This window comes from Festucalex cinctus, chromosome 19 (genome assembly GCF_051991245.1).
Source record: "Festucalex cinctus isolate MCC-2025b chromosome 19, RoL_Fcin_1.0, whole genome shotgun sequence".
Taxonomy (NCBI): Eukaryota; Metazoa; Chordata; class Actinopteri; order Syngnathiformes; family Syngnathidae; genus Festucalex; species Festucalex cinctus.
This window is the reverse complement of record NC_135429.1, coordinates 14,332,844-14,357,683: the sequence shown is the minus strand read 5'-3', so window position 1 is coordinate 14,357,683 and position 24,840 is coordinate 14,332,844. Positions and strand designations below refer to the sequence as shown.

The following is a 24,840-nucleotide window of genomic DNA, read 5'->3' as shown; positions in this document are numbered from 1 at the left end:
TATATATATATATATATATATATATATATATATATATATATTTTCTAGTCACCCCTTGACAAACTGTCCAAATGATAATTCAGCAAATAATAATGTACTTGAACTCAGTACGCCTGGATTAACTCAGCATATATTATACGAACACACTGCCTGTCGATAACATACAGCGTCATGATGGTCATCAAGGTCAACCAAGTAGTATCAAAAGACACACATTCACCCACAAAATCTTACATTTACAATTTTAATACAAAGGCACAGTAAAGAATAACTATACAAGGAACAAAAAAATACTGTAACGATAATGAGCACTTTCGTACACTGAATGGCCACAACATTAGGCACAATCTAATGAGAGGCCACTACAGTACTACAAGGTGTAACTAATGAAGTGTCCATTGAATGAAAATTTTAATGAATGCTTCATGCGTGTAAATAATGGTTAACAATCACCATCTTCAATAAGTACATTTTAATAAACAAAACACTACAGTTTTCCTTCACATTGTGCAATACAGTATAGGACAGAAAACATGTTCTATTTGTGTTGTATCACATTTGTCTATTTTTGTGTTCCAATGTAAGTGGAAGGCAAATAATCTGTGTGCAAATACACGTTTAAAGGGGAAGTCAACCTTAAATATTTCTTTACAATAATGTTACATGTGACCTAAGTCTAAACATGATATTCTGATTAAAATTACATTTGTCAATACGAGTTATGCAGCAAAATCTAGCCATTTTTATCCATCTCGGGGGGTGGGGGGCATTTTGCCACTTGCTGTCAAGTGAAGATGATGTCGCAGTTGCTCAGGCAACAACTAAGCTCACCTGTTTTCTGAAGCTGAGCTGTGATGAGACCTTAGCAACTGTGATGTCATTTTCACTGAAGAGCAAGTGGCAAAATGGCCGCCTTCTGATAGTGATAAAAACAGCTGGATTTTGCTGCTTAACTCTTATTCCACTAAAGCAATATTAACCAGAATACTGTATTTAGACTAGTGGGGCTGCATAGAACATATTGTCATGGATTTATTTTATTTTTTTTTTTTGGGGGGGGGGCGACTTCCCCTTTAAAACAATGAAGGACCAGAACAATAACGACAGTGCCCAAAAGCTGCTTCAAAATCGCTGCTAATGAGTTGTGCTTATGGGTCAATCCATGTAAAATCAACCAGGAATTTTCCTTTTTATGTCTTTTATATAGTTTAATACTACTTCGTTTCACCAAAGCTCTCTCCCGCCTCCTCTTTGTAAACATGCCCGCCAGTGTCCAAATGTTGAGTTCGGAGCTCGTCCACAATCCCAGACACGCTTCCCAGCAACCCGCTCATGCCATCCTCCATTTCCCCTTGGAAATCCACCTCCTCCACTTTCACTTGTCCGCCCATTGACAGGAAGGCGTCCCCGCCATCAAAAGCGTAACCGTATCCGTCGTCCACGTCGGCCCGAGCTGAGCTCGGGTCATCGCAGGAGGCGATCCTCTCGCACCTGGCCTGATGCCTCAGGAAGCTGTCCCTCCAGATGACCTTCTTCCCGCACACGCCGCACTCGTAAGGCCGCAGCCCCCCGTGGGTCTTCAGGTGCTTGGTGAGGTGATGCTTCATCTTGAAGGATTTGGCGCAGACGGGGCAGCCGAACGGCCGCAGGTTGAGGTGCTGCATCTTCACGTGGCGGTCGCGCATGCTCTTCAGCGTGAAGGCCTTGCCGCAGTGGCAGAAGTGGACCTTGCCCGAGTAGGGGGCGCCGGCCATGGTCACCGAGGAGGATGAGGACGGGGTCGGGGGGGACGGCGATGGCGGCAGATTGGCGGAAGAGGGGGGCAAATGCCGAGCGGAGGAGAGGGCGAGCGACGAGCCGCTCGGCGCCATGCTGGCGGAGGGCCAGCTTGCCTCCGAGGCAGCCATGGTGAAGTCGGGCGAGGCCGGCACCAGAGGCCTCTGGGAAACTTGACCCGTCCCGTCTTCGATCTCATCGTATGTTTCAGAGGTAAATTTGCCCTCAGAGAGGCATTGAAAACCCGCCTGAGCTTTACCGACCACCTCCCCCTCCTGTGGTCTGGACTCATGTTGAGACCAGGGACCCGCATGCCACTGCACTCGAGCTAAAATGGCACAGGGTTCTCCCAACGGGCTTTCGGCTTTATGGCAAGGCGGGACACTGGTCAACATCTGCGCTTTATCTCGTATGTCCAACAAACTCACCTTGACAGTGGATCGTCTTGACTCTTCATTCTCTACTAACATGGGCTGCAAGTCTCCTGGAGAAATGAAGAACGAACATTAGAAATTCCACACAGAGATGTTCCAACAGAGCTTCAATCAAACCCAGATGCACTGTTAGGCAGACATGCTATCACATGCTGACGAATTTAAAATGTTACCAAAAATAAAAAATAAAATTAAACTTTAAAATAGGAGTGCCAAAAATTGTATACTGTACTACCTTAAAAATGATGGCTGATACTTGTTTTTTTTATATTGGCAAAAATCATCCAATTTTTAAGATGATTTGTGTTTTAGGGCCTGAGGAGCAGCCACTGCAAGGTCCCTATTGTTTTTGTAGGAACTCTTCTTCAAAATTTAATTTATTCATTATTATCATCATCATCATTATTATTATTATTATTATTATTATTATTATTATTATTCTCTGTAAAGTGGGCGGCCATTTTGCCACATGCTGTCGACTTAAAATGACATCACAGTTGCTCAGCTGTCATGACAACCAATCACAGCTCACCTGTTTATTAATATTATTCTCTGTAGAGGGGGCGGCCATATTGCCACATGCTGTAGACTTAAAATGACATCACAGTTCCCCCGCTGTCATAACGACCAACGACAACTCACCTGTTTTCCGACTTTGGCCATGTGACGTTTGCAAGCTGAGCCGTGATTGGTCGTTTCCTGAGCGCTGAGCAACTGTGATGTCATTTTCAGTCGACAGCAAGTGGCAAAATGGCTGCCCCGGTTCCCGGTTTTTCTGCGTAATTCATATTCCACGAACGCAATATTAATCAGAATGCCGTTTTCAGACTAGTGTTTTTTTTTTGGGTGGACTTGGACTTGCCGTTTTTTGCACACAAAAAGATAAATAAATTGACATCAAAATCAAATAGAAATGAAGTGAGTTTCATAAATAAATAAATAGTGGATAAATATGGGTTCAATAAAGGGAAAAATATTAAAGCAAAACACTGCTGTTATGTAAAGGCTAGTCTTTCTTTCTTTTCATTTTTTCAGTAACTAATAAACCACCAATTTTTTAAGTACTGTTAAGGACTAAAGAATAATACTATGATAATAATGTTCTAATTATTCAAAGGAATATGAAGTGATGGTACATTGTCTTGACTTTTTCTTTCAGTCTGATTTGACGACTTCAAACTTAACGCTTAATTCTAATATTAGAATTTGTCTTTCAAAAATGCATGTTTGAAAAAGAAAATGTGCTATTTGTGCGCTTAACCTTACCACAATGTCCCGTTTGTACGACTCCTTCCTTCTTCTGCGCCGCCTCTTCTCCGATTCCTTCATCAGCCTCGAGCTCTCGTTTGTAATTTTTCTTCTTCTGTGATGTTTCATCGCCCTCACCGTCAATGTCCTTTTCGTTGTGCCTGTCAACACTCTGCAGAGCTCCTCGAGGTTGACACCTGAGTTTCTGCTTCAATACCTCCGCACTGGGACTACTGTGGCCGAAATGGCCACTTTTACCGTCACATGTCTCTTGGCAGCAGGTGTAGTTGCTCCCTGCGTATGGGAGGGCATCCAGTTGGGAGTCGGCCAAATGCTGCGCTGAAGAGGGACGTGAGCCCGCCCACCTTGAAAACTGCTGTGGTCGCCTCCAAGTAGCTAAAGGAGGCAAGGCGTCAGGTTTGGCCTCTTTCCTTCTCCCCTCCCTCTCTAGATACAAACAGTCAGTGCTGCTCGGCGACTGCTGCCTGGACGCGCCGCCGGCGTGAACTGCCGAGGCATCCGGCGGGGATACTTCTGCCGAGGGCCGGGGTCTTTTTAAGATCTCGGTGCATTTGTCCACGATGTGCCACATCTGGAGGAAACTGGCTACGGTGACGTAGTTGACGATGTCATCGTGAACGATGGTCAGCTGGCCTGTGTACGCAGAACTTAGGACGCTCTCAAAAGCTACTGGGTCCATGACTGACGGGAGGGAAACTGTCGTCACGTTCTTCAATAACACCTAAGGACCAACAAAATATATTACACAATGACAATGCAAATCTCACAATATTTATGGACCGTAGCCTGTGCAAATAACGTCCTAACGTCCTCTACCTGGTCATGGAAGTAAGGCGAGGATGCGGCGAGCACACAGCGGTGGGCCTTGAACACTTTGCCTTGCACGTGGATAGAGAGGTCACACAGCCGACCCTCCGCTCGCTGGTGATTCAGGTTGTCCAGAACAGCAGCACGTACTGATGGGAAACACACCTGCACAGTCAAAGCTGTGGGAACAGCAGAAGCGCTGGAACTTGGATCCATAGTCAGGCGATACTATTGGGAGAAACACAAGGTGATATGTTATTCAGATATTTGTTCCTTTTTTACTCTTCCATTAGACACACATGAAATAAAGTGCAACTTTTAACTTAATAAACCATATACAATTATTTACAATAATAAACCATATACAATTATTTACAAGCATGCTGGCTTAACCATCGCTACAGTGCATTAGTGGCTTCCTAAATAGAACATTTGTGCGTTAACACATCAATTGTTACATCTCTGCGTAAATTCTTAAGCGTCGTATGTCTGTACTGTCGTAAAACGGGGACTCCCCATCAGTTTTTACTACCTCACCTTATCTACACAGCTCACTTTTGCGTCATAAACCTCTCAATTGCGTCGTCAGTCGAAAATTATTCACATTTAAGTTTCAAAACGCATCTCTTAGGCGTGTCTAAGTGTAAATAAACACTTAGCAGCTTGGACATTGTGATAACTGTAGATTACATAAAACACTGTAGCATGGTCGTCACTGTTCGTCATCGTTAAAAAGCATAATTCTATAAGCACAAGCCCATTTGGTATCAACTAGCATGTGCCGTAGCGTACTGCAGATGCTTCGTCAAACGTAAACGTAATTAGCACGGCGCTAGCAAGTGACATATATGACGCTAGTTAGCTAGCAGTTATTTTCACTTACCTATGCGAAATATTTCCGCTGCGCTTTTTATTTGGAATGCGTCGCGTCTTCTGGCATGTCCAGAATACTTCTCAGCCAAGGGTATAGCGTTTAAAATACATTAATTGCTGTTACATAAAAAAAAAAAAAAAAAGAAGCAAGCAACGGTTAACACAGCTCGCATGGTGTTAACGACGGTAGTGCACAGCTGTTGCTAACTAAACCGAATGGCGAAGAGCACTACATTTTCCAACGTCATTGGGAAACGTTGAAATTTCTTTATTCAATTTTCTTCCACGAGAACCAGGTGTGTAATGTTTAGATGGTAATAAAAAGCCCAACATAATACGATATTTAAGGGCTGACAGGAGATGGAGCCATTGGGTCATCTTGTCCAGCGAGAAAGTTTAAAAGGGACAGTACATTTTAATACAATATTTAATATATTTCACGTAAAAATATAAATAAATATAAAATAATAAAGTAAATAATTCACAAAGTTGTCAAGTGTTTTTAAAAGGTCACTATATGACAGACTAGATGAGTCTCATTTTAGTAGATGAGATTATTATTATTGCAACTGTGAGATTGGTCAAAGATGATCATTGAAATGGGTCTCTTGTTATGCTCATGCACAAATTACAGCAGGGGGTGTAAAACCAGTGGCCTGGGGGCCACGATGGCCCACAAGAATATATTTTGCGACCGCTCTATCAGTTACTTTTTTTTTTTTTTTTTTTTATAATTCAAGCCCTTTTCATGCCATAGACACACCCAGACTTTATGTCCAGTGTCCCTCAGTTGGGGTTATTTTCAATTGTTTAGTTGGGTCATAAAAATAAATAAATAAATAAATAAATAAATAAACCCGACACATGACAGGAGATGGAGCCATTGGGTCACCTCATCCAACAGAAGGTTCTTAAAGGGCCAGTACACCTTAATATCCCAGCCTCGTTTCTACAAATTGCAAAAATTTATTGCTATGATGATATTGAATAAATTATGCGCAAAAATGAGACAGTATGCGTTTTAAATTAATCGAGTCAAATGGAAAGAATGAGTGGTGGAATACAAGCATCTTAGCAGCTGCTGTCACTGACGTGCATCGGTCATTTTACCGCAGTACATCTGCAGCATCAACTCAGGCAGAGCTGCTGCTGCTGTGGCGCAGCATAAGGCACTGTGATCGCACCAAGGACGTATCTGCTGGCTTTTTGTTTCCTCTGGTGGGTGATGGATTTGGTTGTGTGCGTGCAGGCTCGTCTGCAATGCCAGCGCGACCGGGGATTGTTTCTTAGGCGCAAGGGCTCTTTACATATCTGAAATTCCACGTTTTCCATCGCGGAGGACGACGTCACATTTTGCCCCGGAGGAGACTTTTAAACTGACGTTAGTAGGTGACTCGATTTGAGGAATATATTTAGATTATTTTTAACTGGTGTCAACCAGCTAGTTGCCAAGTGATATTATTTGCAATTATAATGCAGAGTCAGTTGGTGGCATGTTCCTCATTTACAAATACTTTAATGTCTGTCATTTGACAACATTAGAGATGAGTGCATTTATTTCCAGGTTGATGTAATGATGTCAAATCTCATTTTAACAACCTCAGGGAAAAGGTAATAGAATCTCAAGGTGAAATACCGGACACTGTGAGTCATCACATGATTTAGAATGTTACACGCGCTATTTTTTTTTTTTTTGTAAATGAAAGCAAACTTCAGCATTATTGTCTGCAGCAATAATTTGTCGCAATAATCAGCAAGAAACTGTTGACTTGAGCCAAAGAAGTATACAGGTGTATATTTTGTGTATATTCTCTTAGTGGCCTGTAGGTGGATATTTTGCACAGTACAATGCATGTGTAGCTGCTAGAATGCACTTTATTAAGAACTATCTTTCTTAAAATCCGTAGTATTCTTAAAATAAAAACATTCATATCAATAATATCTAAACAAAACATACAATAAGTAGATTAGGCGTGTTTAAGGAACTTTCTGAGGCCCCAAACAAGTCTGTGACATGACTCCTATTCACATACTACTGCTTTTCCTCACCGGCACATTGTTTGGTGAGTTTCTCACTTGCTTCATATTTTGTCATAACGCCTTCAACGACCGCAATGAATTGCTGTCTATGGGTGTCATATGCAAACAGTGCACCAGTGCAATGGGGCGTGCGCAGAGCCGGACTCGGACACAGAGGCGGTGGTGGGCCAAGGCTTCAAACTAACCTGCATCTCCTGCAAGCGGAGGAGTGAGGTCAAAGCGAGCGCCACGGTTGAATGGTACTTCAAGGCCAAAGGAGAGGTTGACTTTGTGCAGGTGAGGGAACACCTGTCATTGTTGACATGCCTGCATGCAGCCCGAGTGTCAATATCTCTGACCTGCAGCGGTGTTGATTTTGTGCGCTGTCCTCTGTTTGCGGTTTGATAACATGCTGGAAAAACACACGCATCGTTAAAATCCTCATTTGAGACAAAAATGGAAAGAAATTGATTAGAAATATAATCTGTCTGTGTCATCAGATTTACACATATGGAGAAATGAGACCCACTATTGAAAACGAACACTTCATGGACCGCCTGGACTGGAACGGGAGCAAGAGGAGCAACGACATCCAAGACGCGTCCATATATATTCTCAATGTCACCCTCAATGACTCGGGCACATATCGCTGCTTCTTCAACCGCATCCTCACGTACGAAAACTACGAATACACCACCGTTGTCAGCAAAGTGGTCTACCTCTCTGTGGTGGAAAAAGGTATTATCTCCGTTTGGGATGCTTGCCTATTAGGTTGTCTGTTTGACATTTGTGTGATGTCATCTGTCTTGCATCTCTGTGCGCAGCCACACGAGGTACAGCCTCCATCGTGTCTGAAGTCATGATGTACGTGTCCATCATCGGCCTGCAGGTATGGCTCCTCATCGAGATGATATACTGCTACAGGAAAATAGCAGCAGCCGGGGAGGAAGCGTTAAGAGAAGCCGCGTATGTATATTATTTTGAGGGTTAGAAAAATCAGCAAATGTCACAATTTTATCCTGGGATAAGGCGAACGTACAAAGGCTCAAAATAGCCACAAATGTTAGTATTATTTTGGTTGAAAATTAGCAGAAGTAAGCTAACAGACTTGATTAAAGGAAGACATAATTGTGCTTCTTTACACATTATGCTGTACTGCAAATATTGTGCAGCAAAACGCATGTATTTTTTTTCTCTGTTTCTTTCCAGGAATGCTGAATATTTAGCAATAGCTTCAGAAAGTAAGGACAACTGCGCAGGGGCGCAGGTTGGAGAATAGCCGAGGTATGTTCAAAACAATGCGAATTATTGAGACTTCTTTGTTTACCAGTGGATGCTTACTTATTGACAAAAAAATTCATCATCACGCATCAGCTAAAATCTAGTGTCAAACCATCATGCCTGACAAACTCAAGATGAAACAAATTAAATAAGAACGATTTTTTTTTTTTATGTTTTGAATTGGAACACAAATGAAAATAATTTTTTTAGCAATAAGAAAACAACGAAGCACAAAACACATTCCGTTTCTATTTTCAGGCATCCATTTTGGACCACAAACTTCTCTCCGATACACCCTGACTGCATGAAAACACCTAACGGAGGCGAAAAGACTCCATCGTCACCTCAAGTCTTCTGTTTGATCTTTTTCTTTCCTTGATAAAGACCTCAAATATGAAGCACAGAGAGAGAGCATGGTACCAGCACTGTAAAAAATAGTTTGCGACACACACAAGCAAAGCTGAACTTGTATGAGAAACCCATTATGCGTTAATGAGCCATTGTTTAAAGTCATACACAAAGTACTATGTAGATGTACTATATATTTATATAAGCTAATATGCAATACTGTGGGAGCCTGTAGGACTCCTTGATATTTAAAAAAAAAAAAAAATCTTAACTTGAACTGATAAAGCTGTGACAAACCTCAGGCGTCTCAGTAAGAAAGGGGGTTTCCATTCTCGGGCACCGGGTGGTCAGACCCCAAAACAGTACCTCTTTGGGTACAAAATGGAGAGCTTGTAACCCTGAGAGAATAAAGAAGTCATGAGGAATGCATCCTTTGCGGTTGGAAAGAAGGCTCCCACAAAAAAACACAAGCACAGGATACTTTACAGAAAGACCGTCATTGTCATCCAGTCAACACATCACCAGCACTGTTGGTTTGGGCTTCACCAAGCAGCTCAGTGGACACATCTTCATTGAAGAACAAACGGGAAAAGACACTCTTGAAGGCTCTACCACACCTGAAGATCTCCTCATCGATGTGCTGGACCTCCTCCAGTCTGCAAAACAAATACAAGTCAGTCATAAACAAACTGCATGGAGTTTAGTGCAAGTTTCTTGAAGTGCTCTCTGTGAAACATACCCGAGGTATTTTCATATTTTGTGAATCTCTGTCAAGCAAAATTACAATCCACTCTTTCTTTAACAAACTCATTGTGAATTATCACAAAACAAAGTTTCATCTGACAAATTTATATTACTATGAGGGTGTGCACTTTCTGTAAACTTCTAAACAATTAGCATGAGTTAAACCTTTAAAACCGGAGATTAATAAAAGATTAGTGACACTCACCTAATGCGGGCAGAGGTTTCCCTTTTCCATGGAAAACGGATGGCTCGGTGGGTTTTTATTAAAGGCCACCAACACGCAGAGGTGCTCACATAACTGTATGGGAGAAAACAAATAAATGTATAATCAATAAGGGTGTAACGGTACTCCAACAATCACAGTTCAGTAGGTTGCAATTTTTTGTTACTGCTTCAGGTTCATCTAAAGAGCTGTTTAAGGCTCCTGAAAGTTGAAGGCTATCATTTTTATGGCTACTTTTGAGCAGAAGTCCAGGAGAAATTGTGGCAAGCTTTCACTGAAGTGCCAGATGTGCCCCGCATACATTGAGTTTAACATATTGAACTAGCTGCCCATAGAAATGATTTACTTCCGGTTTTGAAGAGACTGTTGTTGTTAATGTGTTTTGTTTATGCTAATGCTAACTGTCTGACTAAAGAGCACCACAGTCTCAAATATAGTCATTGGCTTTTAGGAGATGAAGTGGAACGAATTAATTCATTCATTCTTATTTTTTTTTAATCAAACCAACTAATGTTAACATTTTTTATCAAAGCACTGTTAGTGATTTTGATGTTTTTGGGTCCTAACACCGTGATTGACAGGAGGCAACCATTGGGCCGCCCCGCCCAAATGGAAATTTCTTAAAGAGACAGTGCGGTTTACGTTCAGCGCTACTTTTTTTTTTTTTTTTTTGTAAATTGAATCTTTATCTCTGTATGTGGAATTGTTTATACCAAAAAATAACCACATAACACGTTTTTAATACAGCTAATCAAATGAATAAAGGAGAGGTGGACTACCCAGTGTCAAGTGCCTAGGCCGTTTTTACCGCACTGCATCAGTGGCATCATGTGAAGTGAGAGGCAGACGTGCTGGTGTGGCGCAGCAAAAACACAGCCCACCGAGCACAGGGCGCATCCCTTATTATTTACCTCGCAATTTACGGATTTGATTGCGCCCTTGCAGGTTAGCCTGCGATGCGAGCGCGACTAAAGGTTCGTTTGATACGCAAGGAGTCATTAGAGAGCGGAAATTCCACGTTTTCCACAAGCCGCTGCCATCGCGGGGGAGAGGACCACATTTTCTTCCGAACGAGGCCTCTAAATTGGCGACAGTAGGCGACAAGATTGAGATTAAATATTTTGATATTATCATTTGAGGTCGTTTACTTGATTATTAATTGGTTTGCACATTATCAGCACACGCGCTTGCATGTACGTTTAGCAACGTTGGACTGTTGGTGGCATGTTCGGCACGTTACAAAAAAACGATTCATCTGTAATGTCTGTTATTCGATACCATTAGAGATAAGTGCGTGTATTCCCAGGTAGGTGGAACGATGTCTCTGCGCATCCCATTTTAAAAACCTCAGGGAAACGATAATATAATCTGAAAGGGAGCTGTGAGTCCTCGCATAAATTGCTTCAGTTCTTTTTAATTTATTTTTAATTTATTTTTAATAAACAGAGGGAGCTGAGTAATTGAATTTTTACATTTAAGCACAGTTAAAATAGTTTGCTCGCAGCAATAATTTCTGGCAATGTATACGATAATCCACTAGAAACTGTTGATTTGAGCCAAAAAAAAAAAAGTAAACAGTCCTGTTGGGATACTATAAACACGTTCTAGGGAATTACATCCGCTTTTTCTTTTTTCTTTTTGCACATTACAATGCATGCATAACTGCTATTTGATTTATTAATGATCCTAGGTTGAGCTTTGCTGACCTAAAGCTTTTAAAGTCTGCAGCATTCCTACGACTGAAACATTAATATTGATTAATAGCTCTTCGGTATATAAAGTAAAATTAAAAGTATATTCAGCGTGTAGAAGTACTTTTTTTCGAGGCCCCTCATTCCAATACAAAGCTCCAGTCTGACATGACAGCAATTCACATTCTTCTCCTTTTCCTCTCCTGCACATTGTTTGGTAAGTTTCTCTTCTGGCTGTACGTTGTGCTGTAAGGCCTTAAACAGCCATAATGTAGATGTAATGGATGTCTATCCTTGTGCTGCAAACAGTGCGCCAGTGTGATGGGGCGTGTGCGGAGGTAGACTCGGACACAGAGGCGGTGGCCGGAAAAGGCTTCAAACTGGGCTGCATCTCCTGCAAGATGAGGAGTGAAGTCAAAGCGAGTGCGACTGTCGAATGGTACTTCAAGGCAAGAGGAGAAGTCGAATTTGTGCAGGTGATTAGATTTCATTAGTAATCCGGTGAGTGTAGTTGATCCCGAGTAGAGTCATTTCAAGATTTTGGAGATTGTAGAGTGTTAAAACAGTTTATCCAGTTGATAAAATACCAAGACAAGAGTTCAAAGTCTTTGTAATGGGAAAATAATTACAGTATGTCTTGTAAATTTAAACAAAACTCAAAAAACTAAATTTTGAATAATTACAAACATGACCAAGTACATAAAAAGATGCTTCAAAATGGTAAAGAAGACATTATCGGTTTATACGCATAGCTAGTTAGCTAACATCACGTCAACAAACAAACGTGCTCAAGTTCCTAAGGGAAAATAATTACTGCATGTATTGTAAATTTAAACAAAACCCTGCTAAATTTTGAATAATCCCAAACATTATAAAGTACATAAAAATATGCTACAAAATTGTAGGGAAGACACATTTTAGGTTTGTACGCATACAGCTAGTTAGCTAACATCACGTCAAGCAAACAAAGGTGCTCAAGTTCTTAAGGGAAAATAATTACTGTATGGATTGTAAATTTAAACAAAACCCTGCTAAATTTTGAATAATTACAAACATGACCAAGTACATAAAAAAGATGCTTCAAAATGGTAAGGAAGACATATTCGGTTTATACGCATAGCTAGTTAGCTAACATCACGTCAAGCAAACAAAGGTGCTCAAGTTCCTAAGGGAAAATAATTACTGCATGTATTGTACATTTAAACAAAACCCTGCTAAATTTGGAATAATCCCAAACATTATAAAGTACATAAAAATATACTACAAAATTGTAGGGAAGACACATTTTAGGTTTGTACGCATAGCTAGCTAGCATCACGTCAAGCAAACAAAGGTGCTCAAGTTCTTATTTTGTGAGTTCCAAACGACTCATGCCAGGCTTTTCCTCAAACTTGTATAATGCATTTGGACACAAATCTGAATTCACTTAACTTTACATTTTTTTTAACATGTTGAGTCAATTTGATTTGTCCTGTTTCACAAGACTTTACACTAAAACACAAGTTGGCGGAGTTGTTAAAAAGAAAAAAAGAAAAAAAAAAAAGCCCCAAAACATTAGACGATACAATGTATGTAAAGTTATAAAACAAAAATGAGTAATGTGTTGATTTGGAGTTTTGACCCGCCTTAATGTCACTGTGTCATCAGATCTACACTTACAATGAATTTGGCCCAATTATTGAAAGTGAAATCTTCATGGACCGTCTGGATTGGAAGGGGAGCAAGAGGAGCAACGACATCCAAGACGCGTCCATATATATTCTCAACGTCACCTTCAATGACTCGGGCACATATCGCTGCTTCTTCAACCGCATCCTCACCTACGACAACTATGAGAACACCACCATTATCAGGAAAGAGGTCCACCTTAATGTAGTGGGGAAAGGTACAACACAATTGACTGTGTGAGATTCGTAAAAAAAAAAAAAAAAAAAAAAAAAAAAATCAACACAATATTTTGTATTTGAACTCAGCTTACCTAGAAAGAGCCCTGTCAGGTTGTGCCCGGCATTCATGTGACATCACATTTCTTGCATTCCATGTACGCAGCCACACGAGGTACAGCCTCCATCGTGTCTGAAGTCATGATGTACGTTTCCATCATCGGCCTGCAGGTGTGGCTCCTCATCGAGATGATTTACTGCTACAGGAAAATAGCAGCTGCCGGAGAAGAAGCGTTAAGAGAAGCCGCGTATGTATATTTCATATTTCATATATATGAAATTATGGTAAATGGTTGTTCAAAGGGGAAGTCAATATATTCTATGTAGCCACACTAGTCATAACATGCTACTCTGATTAATATAGTGTTTGTGGGATATGAATTAAGCAGCTAAATCCACCTGTTTTTATCCATCTCAAGGGGCGGCCATTTTGCCATTTATTGTCGCCTGAAAATAACGTCATAGTTGCTCAGTGCTCAGTTAACGACCAATCACGGCTCGTCCGTTTTCTGAAGCCGAGCTGTGATTGGTTGTTACCTGAGCAACTGTGATGTCATTTTCAGTCGACAGTAAGTGGCAAAATGGCCGCCTCCTGAGATGGATTAAAAACAAACACCATATTTATTAGAATGCCGTGTTTAGACTAGCGGGGGGGGGGGGCACAGCCAACATATTGTAAAGAAAATGTTTGACTTTAAATATACAAGTGAACCCGTTTTCTTAAAATGCGAGGATTGTGCTAACGTTGTAATAATAACAAGCTCCTTTTCTTCCAGGAATGCTGAATATTTAGCGATAGCCTCGGAAAGTAAAGATAACTGTGCAGATGTGCAAGTTGGAGAATAGCAAAGGTTTGTTCAAAACAATACAATTACAATGTCATTAACGTTGCGTTTATTTAAAAACAAACTATGTATTAAGTTTGCATCCAGTGATCATTTGATTGTGTCATGCTTTTTTTTTTTTTTTTTTTTTTTTTTTTTTTAAATCTCCCTCCAGGCTTCCCTTTTGGGCTGAACACGTGTCCTGTACACCCCGATAACTGCATGAAACCAACTTGGGGAGGGGAACAGACTGCATCCTCATCTCCAGTCCATTATGCATTAATTAGCCACAATGTTGAAAGCAGACACTGTACTCACAGTAAAGTATTATGTTGACATTGTGTATATTTGTATGACATGCACAACACTGCCTGTGGGACTATTGAGTTTGAATATACAAGAAAGCTTTTTACTAACTCACCACCTTCTAATGTCTGATTTAAAAAAAAAAAAAAAAAAAGGATGTTATTTATAAAACAGAATGTGGATATGTCGTATTTATAATTGGATTGCTGGTACATTCAGTGACACCTTCAATGTACTAATAAAAAAAGAAATGTCTTAATATTGTGGTCTTTTTGGATGCTAAATAATTACAAAGTTGCACCTTTCTGTGATTAATTCTACAAAAATGACAACAATGGCAACTTGTATTGAAGTTTCGGGGTTGATGGTAACCAAGAAAAGGAAACCAGATTTAAAGATAACTACCAGCAAATCTTCTGTTTTACAATTTTAACACACAATCAGTTTCGGGGTAACGGGGCAAATTGAGCTGGTACTTCCTCTCCAGGGCGGGCGGCACGAAGCGACCTCCCAGGAAGTGATGGCGTCCCTTGAAAAGGGTGGCGGAATTCTTGGGCGCCGTCAGGGAGATGAGCGTGTCGGGCTGCAATCCGTCAACACTCCCTTGCTCCACATCCCAACCTTAAAAGAAACAACCTGATCACTACTGCCGATAATGTTTAATTCACGATGTAGAGAGAAATTACCTGAGGGGATGTCGATGCTGGCAATGGGGACCGTGGTCTTCTTCAGGACACCAATGATGGAAGCAAAAGGCTCTCGCACCGCCCCCTTAAAGCTGAACCCGAAGATGGCGTCAATCACCAGGTTGAAGGCCTCATCAATCAGACGAGCCTAACAAAACAATTTTTTAGAAAAAAATTCACATTTTTACACAGTAAAATTCTACTTCTGTTGAGACAAACCTCAGGCATCTCTGTAAGAAAAGGAATCTCCATTTTCTGGCACTGGGTGGTCAAACCCTGAAACAGGGGTTTGTTGGGCCTCTTCGGGTACAAAATAGAGGGCTCGTAACCCTGAGAGCAGATGAAGATGTCACAAGGGAAACTTTATATTAAGGTTGCAAAAAACAAAAACAAAAAAACATCGGACACTTACAAATAGTTTAAGATGTCTGGCACAGACCAGGCCATCGCCTCCATTGTTACCCGGTCCACATATCACCAGCACTGTGGGTTTGGGCTTGACCAAGCAACTCAGTGGATACGCCTTCATTGAAAAACATGACTCTTATGTTCACATTACTATCACTCTGGAATGAAAAGTATATTCTAGTTCACCCTTGTAATGGCTGTAGCACAACTGAGCCCAGCGAGCTCCATCAGCTGGTCCACACTGAAGCCGTACTCACTGAAGAGCTCCTCATCAATGCGCTGGGCTTCCTCTTGTCTACAGAACAACTATAAGTAAGTCAAAAAATAAAAAAAAATACAGCTTTGCTTTAAATTCCCTCTATGAAACACACCCAAGATATTTGATGCTTTGGGCCATGGTGGAAGCTGGTCTGCTACTGTAACAGTCCTTCTGGTGCTTGTTAGCTGAAGGTGACAGCGGGCATTTCCCCGTTTGAGCAAAGACTGCTGCGGCCCGTGAGGTCACCAGGAAGCCGATGCCAAAAAGAGCCCGCACGCTCAGCATTCAGATGGTCCTGCAATCGTAAACAACAAATCCTCATCATGTCATTTGTGGTCATGACTGACTGCTATCATAATCATCAAACTACATTTCCCAGAAACAAATAGCACTTATCCATCAATGTGTCAGCGCCTTAGTAGCAAACATCAGTTGTGGGAAGTAAGTATATATATATAAAATACTTTATTATACCTACAAAAATAGATTTTTCAGGTGTCCTGGCTTACTTTTTCAGCTGTTTTCATTAGCTAACTCGTCATTTTTGATTTACCCTTCTTAGTACGAGCCCTCTGTATTATTTTTTGTCTTGTGACAAGTGCCCAAAACGCGGCTAATTTACAGTAAAATCAACAATACATAAATAAATTTACGACAATAATTTCACACCTAGCTCTGGAGAAGATAGATAACGATCATCACCTGCGTTGGAATCGGGAAACATAGAAAAACAGGCTGGATAGGTTGGATAGTGTGCCCCGAAACCACTTTCTGAAAATAGCTCAAACTTAGTAGGAGTTAAACAAATCAACGACAACCAGCGATTAATAAAGATTAGTGACACTTACCAATGCACGCTGATTTTCCGTTTAGCATTCACGAGTTTTACTAAAGTTCATGCAATAACACAATTTACAAATAACACTGTCAAGACATATCGGTGACGCGCATGCGCAAAAGCTATCCATCCTGGATTGCTAACGACGGCAACTCCACTAGAACAAAATACCTTATATGGCTCGGGTGCAGGGTCACCGATAGCGTCTCGACAGAATTTCCCAGTTCCGACCTCAAAGCGTTCGAGGTGAAAGTAAACAACCAAATTGGCGGATAGTTACAAATTATTTTTTTACTTGGTCCTCAAATTTCAATTTGACGTCCAGAAGACTTACTTTTTGGCAATTTTATTTCATTTATTGGTTTATCTTATTTCATAAGCATTCCATAGTGAATATAAGGTATTTTGTTCTAGTGAGTTGCCGTAGTTGGCGATAAAAACTGGTGGGATCTTCTGCGCATGCGCGTCACCGATCGTGCAAGGTCACCGATAGCGTCTTGACAAACGCAGAAAGCTCGGTAAGCAGTCCGTGGATATATGACTTACTTCCGTATTGTATTCCCCTGGCATTTTAATAATTGTTTTTTGTTTTCCTTTGTTTGGTTGTTGCATTGGTTTGATCGTCTTGTTGATATTAACTGTAAGTTGGCAACAATTGGTTCAATAAAGCATTAAAAAAAAGACAAAAAACAAACTTGTATGCATACAAAAATAAAGAATAAAAAATACTTACTTCCGGGTTGGCAAGCGGAAGTTGCGGAATGGAAATTGCTTATATTTCAACATAAAAATACATATTCATAAACCTACAATATAACAGTGTATGCATTTTTTCCCCACACATTTATTTATATCAAAGAAAACTTCACAAAAGGAGGAGGGAGTAGATTTTATTCAAAATTGCTATAAAAAAAAAAAAAGCTACATTTATAAAGCTCACCATGATATGAATAGCACAAAAGTGTATAATTGTATATTTAGAGAAATAAAAACTTAATGATGTTAAGCTGTCCAACTTAGTTCATATTTTATAGCCTTGTGGCTTGCTAACCGATTTCCATAAGCATGCCTACATGTACATAATCGTAAATAATTTTGCAGTCTATATGTCGAAAATCATATAGAAGCACCCTAACAAGACAAATGAATTAGTATGGAAAATGAAGACGAAAGATCAAAAGCCTCACATTATTGGACAGCTCTCAATTCGGATTCCACTCTGGGAAAAAAAACAAAAAAAACCCTAGTTAATAGCAGCAGCGGTGCATCATTGCTACTTTTGTTTGTTTTACTGGTCTCACCTTGCGAGGTGTGCTCCGACTGACCACGTAGGAATGGGGCAGCAAACCCTCTGAGATGCCACCAGAGCGGAACGAGCGAGATGCTGAAGACACGGAGTTGCAGCTGTTGGACTTGTCCGAGAGGAGTCCGCAGGAGCCGCATAGAACCGTACGACTACGCAGATTGTACTCGCTGTCCCCACAGGTGCTGTGAGCCACCTGCTGCGGAAACAACACACTCTGCTCTGACTCGTTTTGACGGCGTAAACGGCTCAACAAACATGCACTTTTTTCTGTGGTTTTATATTCTCTTTATTGAAAATCAAGTCTTCTTAGTGTGCGCATGAATGACTTGCTGCAACTTCGACCATGATGATCCTGTTACAAAACTGTCACTTTCATTTATGTTCTTTATAATGTTACCATGTCATCATCGTCATCTTCCAAATGTGTGCGAGTGACTTTCCTCATCGCCATTTCCTGTAAGAAAAGTCAAAAGGTAAACGTTGATGTTTGCAAAACGTTTTGCCGCTTCAAAGATCAGTCACCTCTCCGTTCACGCTAATCAAAGTGGTCTGGAACTGGTCTCCGGTGCCCCAGTTGGCCTGTGTCTTCCAGACCAGGTCAGAGGGAGGACTGTGGTTCCCCCCAGCACCAGCCGCCCAGATCTGCTCACCATGTAAAGGTCAGAGAAGCATTTAGGCACCTCGTACAGTGTCGCTGTGCTGCTTTGAGAAGAGGTCGTCACTCACTGTGACTCTCTGGCCGGCCTTCAAGATGAACTTTGCGGGAAACTTGAATGCAATCGGCGGAGAAGATCCAACCTGGCGCTTCACCTGCCAGTTCCCCAAATTCTGGTCCTTAAAGCAGCAATGTTGGAAGTGTTTCAATAGTTCAACATTTGGAATGCAATAAGGATGAAAAGGCATCAAATTGAGTAAGCGATTAGATTAATATTGATTGAGCAAAACAATGATGACTGTAATTATTTTTATTTAAAAAATTGTTTTATGGATTTCACTTAACGTATGGTTGGTCTACTTGTATTTTTTGCTGATTAAAAAATAAGTAAATAGTAGAAATAATAATAATAATAATAATAATAATAATAACATTAATTTAAAAGACAGCCTTTCTAGACCCCTTCATGTTGTTTTTTGTTTTGTTTTTTTAAGCGCACAAAACTTTCATTTCTGAAATCCTGACATTATCTTCAACTTGAAGTGAATACATATTGCATAGATGAGTAACAGTTTGATTACGTAACCGGGAAATGTAACACGTTACATGTGCACATTTTCACTGTAAATATAAAGAGTAATATTTAATTGGAAAAAAAATAACCGGTAAAGTTTTTTTCACTCAGAAATTCGAAGTAAATTTTACAAAGGAGAGTTTTGAGTACATTTTACCAATTTATTACAAAAATAAATAAATAAAAATAGCTATGCAAGGGTTGAGGAAGGAATCCAGAACCTTTAAGTTGGGAGACAGCCACTCTACCACCTGAGTCATGCCGCTCCGGCAGTGTGTTAGTATATTGATGGTGTGTCAGGCAGAATCCTTGGATCTCGAAGACACCAGTTTTTGGTCTCATTTTGGACAGACCAGCAATGCAGTATAGTGGTAAACAGCAAGCGTGGCATGGCTCAGGTGGTAGAGTGGCTGTCTCCCAAGCTGAATGTCAAGAGTTCGTTCCTCAACACTTCAATTATTTATTTATTTATTGAAATACTGATAAAATGTACTCAAAACTCTCCTTGTTAAATGTACTTAGAATTACTGAGTGAAGAAACTTTTTTTTTTTCAAGTAAATATTCTTTTTTTTTTTTTTTCACTGACCTCATCTGCTTTATTGCTGAGTCGGACATATTTGCCTTCCTGGTCCACCTCATCCACAGTGACACGCCCGCTGGCAGAGGCCTGCTGGGTGATGCGGGTACGAGCCACAGCACCTCCGGCGAAGCTCGAGGCCTCGCTGTCCGTGTCGTTGGGACGCCTCCTCTTGGCGGGGGAGTGCTGAGCACTGCAGTTGAAGGACCTGGAATGAGCCGACGTGGTGGAGGAGCGACCTCCCACCATCCTTGTCGGCGGTGGACTTGGAGAGAGACGCAGCCTTTGGACAAACGTGAAGACCTCAGTGGCTATTATTGTAAAAGTTTCAGTATACTGTACTTGTGATATGCACACAAACCTCTCCTCCTCGCTCTCAAGCAGCTTCCTGTAGGCACTTATCTCCATATCTAGAGCTAGCTTGACGTCCATTAACTCCTGATATTCATCCAACTGCTGCTGCATCCTCTGCCTGATCTCGGCCATTTCTCGGTCTTTCTCTCCCAGGAGGCGACGCATGGTGTCCCGCTCTCGTGAAAGAGCCTCCTCCAGCTCCTTCACCTTTGCGTCACGGGCTGCAAGCTAGATTCCACACAGTCACATAGTCTGCACCCTTTCCAGTCAAAATCGCCATTTTTAGTCAAATAACCAAAAATTTGTATGGAGCCGCAAAACATTTGAAGATTGTGATGACAGAAACATTGTGTTTGTGTTAGTCTAAAGTACTGAGGGCTAAAATATGCAGCATCCAATACGTTGACATTCATTTTCTTCTACCTTTCCTCTTCCATTTTTGGATTTATTTATTTTTCTGTACTTTTTCATACAAATTTAGACTTTTCTGACTTTGTTACAGTCCTGATATTTTTTTTCTTGCCTTTTTTTGCCAATTTTGTGGACACTTTATGATCATTTTTGGGATTTCTTTTTTTTTTTACATTTCATCGTTACTTATTAAACATTTTCTTTTCCATTTTTTTTTAATACGTTATTTTGTGCCTTTTTTCTATTCATTTTCTGACTATTTAAAAAAATATTTTATGTAATCTTCTGCCTTTCATTTGTTTTTGTCTTTTTTTACATTTAAATTCTCTGGCATTTTTGGCAATTTCAAGGACATTTTATTGTAAATTTTATGGTCACATTTTGGACATTTTTAGATCATTTTAAAAAAACTTGGACTCTGACTTATTTTTATTTATTTATTTATTTATTTACTTTTATTTTTACCTAAATCATTGATTCATTTGAAGAATATTTTTATCTTAAAAAACAAAAATAAATATGTAAAAAAAATATTCATTTCTAAATTTCAAGAGCCACATGTGGCTCCAGAGCCGCAGGTTGTAGATCCCCGACCTTAAATATCTTCGAATTTGAAATCTGATTGAAGGAACAGATCGATTACTAATTTTGTTTGTTACATCAATCAACACTACTAAATTCTCAAGGCCCCCGACAGACTAAATTGTTTGTTAAATTAAATTGCTATATTGTGTAATCTAACATCTCAATCAATCAATCAATTGATCTCGTTCACCTGTTTCTGCAGCTGGCTTAACTGAGCCGACACGGACTCCAGTCGGATTCGCGTCTGCTGCAGCTCTTCGTGCGCTGCGCCCACCAGATGGCTGCTCCGGTCCGCCGACTGACGTGCGCCTTCCAGCTGAACATAAAAAAAAAGGACAGACAACATAGTAGAAGGTACATAAGTTTTGAAATTGCTTCTAGCAAGTGCAATGTTTACCTTGGAGTTGTAGGTCTTCTCCAGCTCCTCCTTGTAGAGTTTAACTTGAAGTTCATGCTGACTTCGCATCTCTATTAAGGCATCAGCCAGTTTGCTTTCAAAGTCTTGCTGGTGGCCGTTGTCCAACTCGACCATGCGCGATTCGTGGCGTCGCTTTACCTCACGCAGCTCCTGTGTGGGAAGTGTTACATGAGAATGACTCTCTCACACGGACAGCTTTATTTTCATAAAACAAGCGATAGTGATGATAGCAGGGTCCGACCTCAGAATGGAGGTTCTTCTGGAAGTCCAGCTCTTCTTTGAGGGTCTGAATGCGATTCTCACCATCCACCCTCCTGAGCATCTCATCCTGAAGCTGCTTTCTGGCATCACCCAGGCTGGTGTCGAGCTAATAGCGCAGCATAGTAACAACTTCAAAATCGTAATTACATTCATAGAGTAATGTCCCTTTTAATTTACCTTGGCAACCTGCGTCTTTAGATCCCTGTTTTCTGTCTCAAGGCTACGCTTTTCTCCTAATGCGGTAGTCAAAGACGCATCCTTGGAGTTCAGCAAGGCCTCCAAGTCTTTGAGCCTCTGCAGCGCTCCAGCCAGATCCGATTCTTTTTTCGTGTTCCTGAAAAGACAGAGACACATACACTCACTGAGTCATATCAAATAGATGGAAACAAGATAGTGCTGCGGCGTGAATGTGGATAGTCTGTCGGTAGATGTGACCTATGTCAGAGGTGGGCAAATCCAAGTCCAGAAAGTAAAAAAAAAAAAAAAAAACCCTGTCGCAGTTTGGTTTTAGCTACAGGTGCTTCTACTCAACCGGCTGGTAAACAAGCTAGATAGCGAGCTAGCTAGTAATAGTAGTAGTAGTAGTAGGAGGAGCAGCAGCAGCAGTAGCAGCAGGTAGCTGGTGAGCTAGCTCGCTAGTAGAAGTAGTAGCAGATAACCAGCTCTGATTGTCTGGATATCAGTCCAGTGTATTGACAATTCTGATCTTACGTCACGTCAAAATGGCGGTCTCAGCTAATCGGTGATTTGACACGCCCCGTCCTTTGAAAAGCAGTGGAGTTTGGATAGTTGTAATTTGATATGTGAGGATTATTTTTTAGTTTGAAATGTGATGAATTAACTACTATAACAATCTGCCTGGTTTGTATACTAGTCACAGGCAATACAATACAATACACTGTTTGTTGATGTAAAGAACGCATTTGCACTGCATTGTATTGTGGAAATAGCAGAAATGCCCGGATGTTCGGAACTGTCAATTGTCCACCTTTCGTAGTCAACAGGGACTAGCTCTAGTTCCACGTGACCAACCATAGGGAAGGCAGTATGGAAAATGGACATCATGGAAACCTTAGCATGAAGTGGGAACTACATAATAATTTCCCTTACGCAGTCAAATGTGCTATTTTGAGTAAGATTTTTCTTTGAGGTGGAAAAAAATGGGGATATACTTTCGTGTTTCCACTCTTGCACATGGCTTCTGCGTCTAGCCACAAACACAGCTTTTGGTGTTTGGTTGCAGTGCTGCCATGACAACAGTCTGACTGCCAAACACACTGGAACCATCAACCCAATATTTATGGAAGAGTAAAAGAAGCGGAGCCCTCTAACCACTGCCACGTATCATGAGTGTGTCATTACTCTTGAGGAGGAGGGAGAGGGGGGCCGAGGGAAGGACTTAGTCATCAAGCCCTTGATGTGTGACTATGGGATGTCTGAATGGTAGACAATGTTGAGCTGCCGTTAGTCATGAGGAGGGTATGTCTTGGGGTGTGGCCCCGGCCAATTTTTATGTCAGCAAAATGTACATCAGTTATTAATAGTCTTATGCATTGACAGAATTGAACAAGAAGGAAGCTTGGCCTTATTCCGATAAGGACCCTACCTCGCTTTCAGCTCCTTGTATTCCTCTCTCAGCTTGCCCACCTCCAGCTGCAGACGTGCACGCTCCTTGGCCACCGAGTCCAGGGTCTTACGGGCGTCCGCCAGCTCCGTCTCGTAGGCGGCCTTCAGGCCCGTCAGCTCCCGCGACACCTCTGTCTCGGACTCAGTGATGCGCAGACGCAGGCCGGCGTTCTCCACCTCCAGGGAGCGGACCTTGTCGATGTAAACGGCCAGACGATCGTTGAGGTTGCTGAGGTCCTCTTTCTCCTGGAGGCGCGTGATGCGGTTGGGGGAGAGCGGTGTGCTTGCGCCTCGAGGGGTGTTTTTTGGTGTTGCCATGTCTCAAGCTTGCGTGGCGTCTATTTAGAAAATGTTTGGAAAGTACGCAAAGTTAAACAAAGGCTCCTCTGTAAACAAACCAACAAAAAATTACCCTTTGAATGGCTCAACTCCTTTGACCTTTGATATCCTTTTGTCCCTTGATGATCACAGCACCGTTCAGCCTGTTACTGTTGTATGTGGTGGATACTATACGAATATATCCAAGTGCCCATAGGAAAGAATGAGATGGGAGGGGTGAAGAGGAGAGAGGTTGGCCTCAAAAGTTTGGCAGTCACTTGAAGTGGTTGTTCCTCTCCATCTCTCTTTCGGCTCTGTGGTCTGAACAAATGAGTCACCCTGTGTAGCTATTTCTCGTGATTGGAGTTTTTATGTTCATCTTTGTTTAACTTCTGGGGATTATTACATCTAAGGAATGATACTGTGTAATTTGAATATCTGGTGCCAGTTGGCTTGGGTTATTCAACGTGCAAATCAGTAGACCTTTGATGCCGTTTTCAAACCTTTTGTTTTCCACCTATTTCTGAAAATGCGTATGAGGACAAGACATTCTCAATTACCTAATATCCACCTCAAAGCCATGGCTGGACTACACTGTCTGAAACAGAATGACAAAGTTAAGCAGAGCTGCAATGAGTGATACAGGTGCATTTACAGAACTGAACCAAACTGCTGTTAGGTTTTGAACTTGAGAATTTACTAGGCCATGTATCCATCCACTCGTCTAACACCATATTCCAATCACCACCTAATTTTTTTTTCTGTTGCAAAATGATCTTTCAGTTTAACCAGCGGGTCACGCAACTTGCGTCAAGTCAAATATCAAAACTGGATGAAACAGTCCAAATCGCCCGTTATCAGTTTTCTCCGTTTTCAATTTGTGCACAAAATCGAAAAACGAGTCGTACTCCGTTTTTTTTTTCATTTTCGTTTTTGGAACGAATATTGAGAAAACAAGTCTTTTTTTTTGTTTTTGTACTTCCCGTTTTGTTTGGAAAAACAAATGAACGAATGATACACGGATC

General features: G+C 41.1%; 5 protein-coding genes across 15 annotated transcripts; 2 read left to right on the top strand and 3 right to left on the bottom strand.

Annotated features, from left to right (window-relative positions):
• Window positions 1-230: 230 nt before the first annotated feature.
• Window positions 231-7,875, bottom strand: zbtb22a (zinc finger and BTB domain containing 22a). Of its 4 annotated transcripts, none has more exons than XM_077507916.1 (5): window positions 7,708-7,875; window positions 7,385-7,590; window positions 4,296-4,514; window positions 3,477-4,200; window positions 231-2,260 (listed from the first exon to the last, which is right to left on the bottom strand). In XM_077507916.1, the coding sequence occupies exons 2-5, from the start codon at window positions 7,388-7,390 to the stop codon at window positions 1,215-1,217; spliced, it is 1,995 nt and encodes a 664-aa protein (XP_077364042.1). In that variant the 5' UTR covers window positions 7,391-7,590; window positions 7,708-7,875; the 3' UTR covers window positions 231-1,214. The 4 variants fall into 4 exon arrangements, with proteins under 4 accessions (XP_077364042.1, XP_077364040.1, XP_077364039.1 ...); XM_077507914.1 differs by lacking the exon at window positions 7,708-7,875 and adding an exon at window positions 5,170-5,276 and having other exon boundaries at window positions 7,385-7,531; XM_077507913.1 differs by lacking the exons at window positions 7,385-7,590; window positions 7,708-7,875 and adding an exon at window positions 5,170-5,968.
• Window positions 5,897-9,755, top strand: LOC144007937 (sodium channel regulatory subunit beta-1-like). 3 transcript variants are annotated; one of them, XR_013280465.1, is made up of 6 exons: window positions 5,897-6,377; window positions 7,317-7,475; window positions 7,679-7,916; window positions 8,003-8,067; window positions 8,388-8,462; window positions 8,718-9,755. XR_013280465.1 is itself a non-coding variant. In XM_077507926.1 (6 exons), exons 1-5 carry the CDS (start codon window positions 6,174-6,176, stop codon window positions 8,455-8,457), a joined length of 813 nt encoding a protein of 270 aa, XP_077364052.1. In that variant the 5' UTR covers window positions 5,902-6,173; the 3' UTR covers window positions 8,458-8,462; window positions 8,718-9,755. The 3 variants fall into 3 exon arrangements, 2 of the variants coding, with proteins under 2 accessions (XP_077364052.1, XP_077364053.1); XM_077507926.1 differs by having other exon boundaries at window positions 5,902-6,377; window positions 8,003-8,144; XM_077507927.1 differs by having other exon boundaries at window positions 6,259-7,222; window positions 7,309-7,475; window positions 8,003-8,144.
• A 160-nt stretch (window positions 9,756-9,915) lies between these two features.
• LOC144007939 (sodium channel regulatory subunit beta-1-like) lies at window positions 9,916-14,797 on the top strand. 2 transcript variants are annotated; one of them, XM_077507935.1, is made up of 6 exons: window positions 9,916-11,682; window positions 11,775-11,941; window positions 13,113-13,350; window positions 13,515-13,656; window positions 14,185-14,259; window positions 14,408-14,797. In XM_077507935.1, the coding sequence occupies exons 1-5, from the start codon at window positions 11,634-11,636 to the stop codon at window positions 14,252-14,254; spliced, it is 666 nt and encodes a 221-aa protein (XP_077364061.1). In that variant the 5' UTR covers window positions 9,916-11,633; the 3' UTR covers window positions 14,255-14,259; window positions 14,408-14,797. The 2 variants fall into 2 exon arrangements, with proteins under 2 accessions (XP_077364061.1, XP_077364060.1); XM_077507934.1 differs by lacking the exons at window positions 14,185-14,259; window positions 14,408-14,797 and having other exon boundaries at window positions 13,515-13,750.
• On the bottom strand, window positions 14,715-16,876 carry naxe (NAD(P)HX epimerase). 3 transcript variants are annotated; one of them, XM_077507925.1, is made up of 8 exons: window positions 16,740-16,873; window positions 16,561-16,662; window positions 16,004-16,186; window positions 15,819-15,927; window positions 15,637-15,747; window positions 15,444-15,554; window positions 15,225-15,372; window positions 14,715-15,159 (listed from the first exon to the last, which is right to left on the bottom strand). In XM_077507925.1, the coding sequence occupies exons 3-8, from the start codon at window positions 16,174-16,176 to the stop codon at window positions 14,960-14,962; spliced, it is 852 nt and encodes a 283-aa protein (XP_077364051.1). In that variant the 5' UTR covers window positions 16,177-16,186; window positions 16,561-16,662; window positions 16,740-16,873; the 3' UTR covers window positions 14,715-14,959. The 3 variants fall into 3 exon arrangements, with proteins under 3 accessions (XP_077364051.1, XP_077364049.1, XP_077364050.1); XM_077507923.1 differs by having other exon boundaries at window positions 16,594-16,662; XM_077507924.1 differs by lacking the exon at window positions 16,561-16,662 and having other exon boundaries at window positions 16,740-16,876.
• Window positions 16,877-17,602: 726 nt separating this feature from the next.
• Window positions 17,603-24,423, bottom strand: LOC144007930 (lamin-A-like). Of its 3 annotated transcripts, XM_077507918.1 has the most exons (14): window positions 24,376-24,423; window positions 23,910-24,004; window positions 23,478-23,835; window positions 22,049-22,205; window positions 21,852-21,977; window positions 21,590-21,760; window positions 21,383-21,508; window positions 20,204-20,424; window positions 19,852-20,125; window positions 18,762-18,869; window positions 18,558-18,677; window positions 18,433-18,489; window positions 18,031-18,231; window positions 17,603-17,948 (listed from the first exon to the last, which is right to left on the bottom strand). In XM_077507918.1, exons 3-14 carry the CDS (start codon window positions 23,813-23,815, stop codon window positions 17,913-17,915), a joined length of 1,935 nt encoding a protein of 644 aa, XP_077364044.1. In that variant the 5' UTR covers window positions 23,816-23,835; window positions 23,910-24,004; window positions 24,376-24,423; the 3' UTR covers window positions 17,603-17,912. The 3 variants fall into 3 exon arrangements, with proteins under 3 accessions (XP_077364044.1, XP_077364043.1, XP_077364045.1); XM_077507917.1 differs by lacking the exon at window positions 24,376-24,423 and having other exon boundaries at window positions 23,910-24,055; XM_077507919.1 differs by lacking the exon at window positions 24,376-24,423 and having other exon boundaries at window positions 18,031-18,228; window positions 23,910-24,055.
• Window positions 24,424-24,840: the final 417 nt, after the last annotated feature.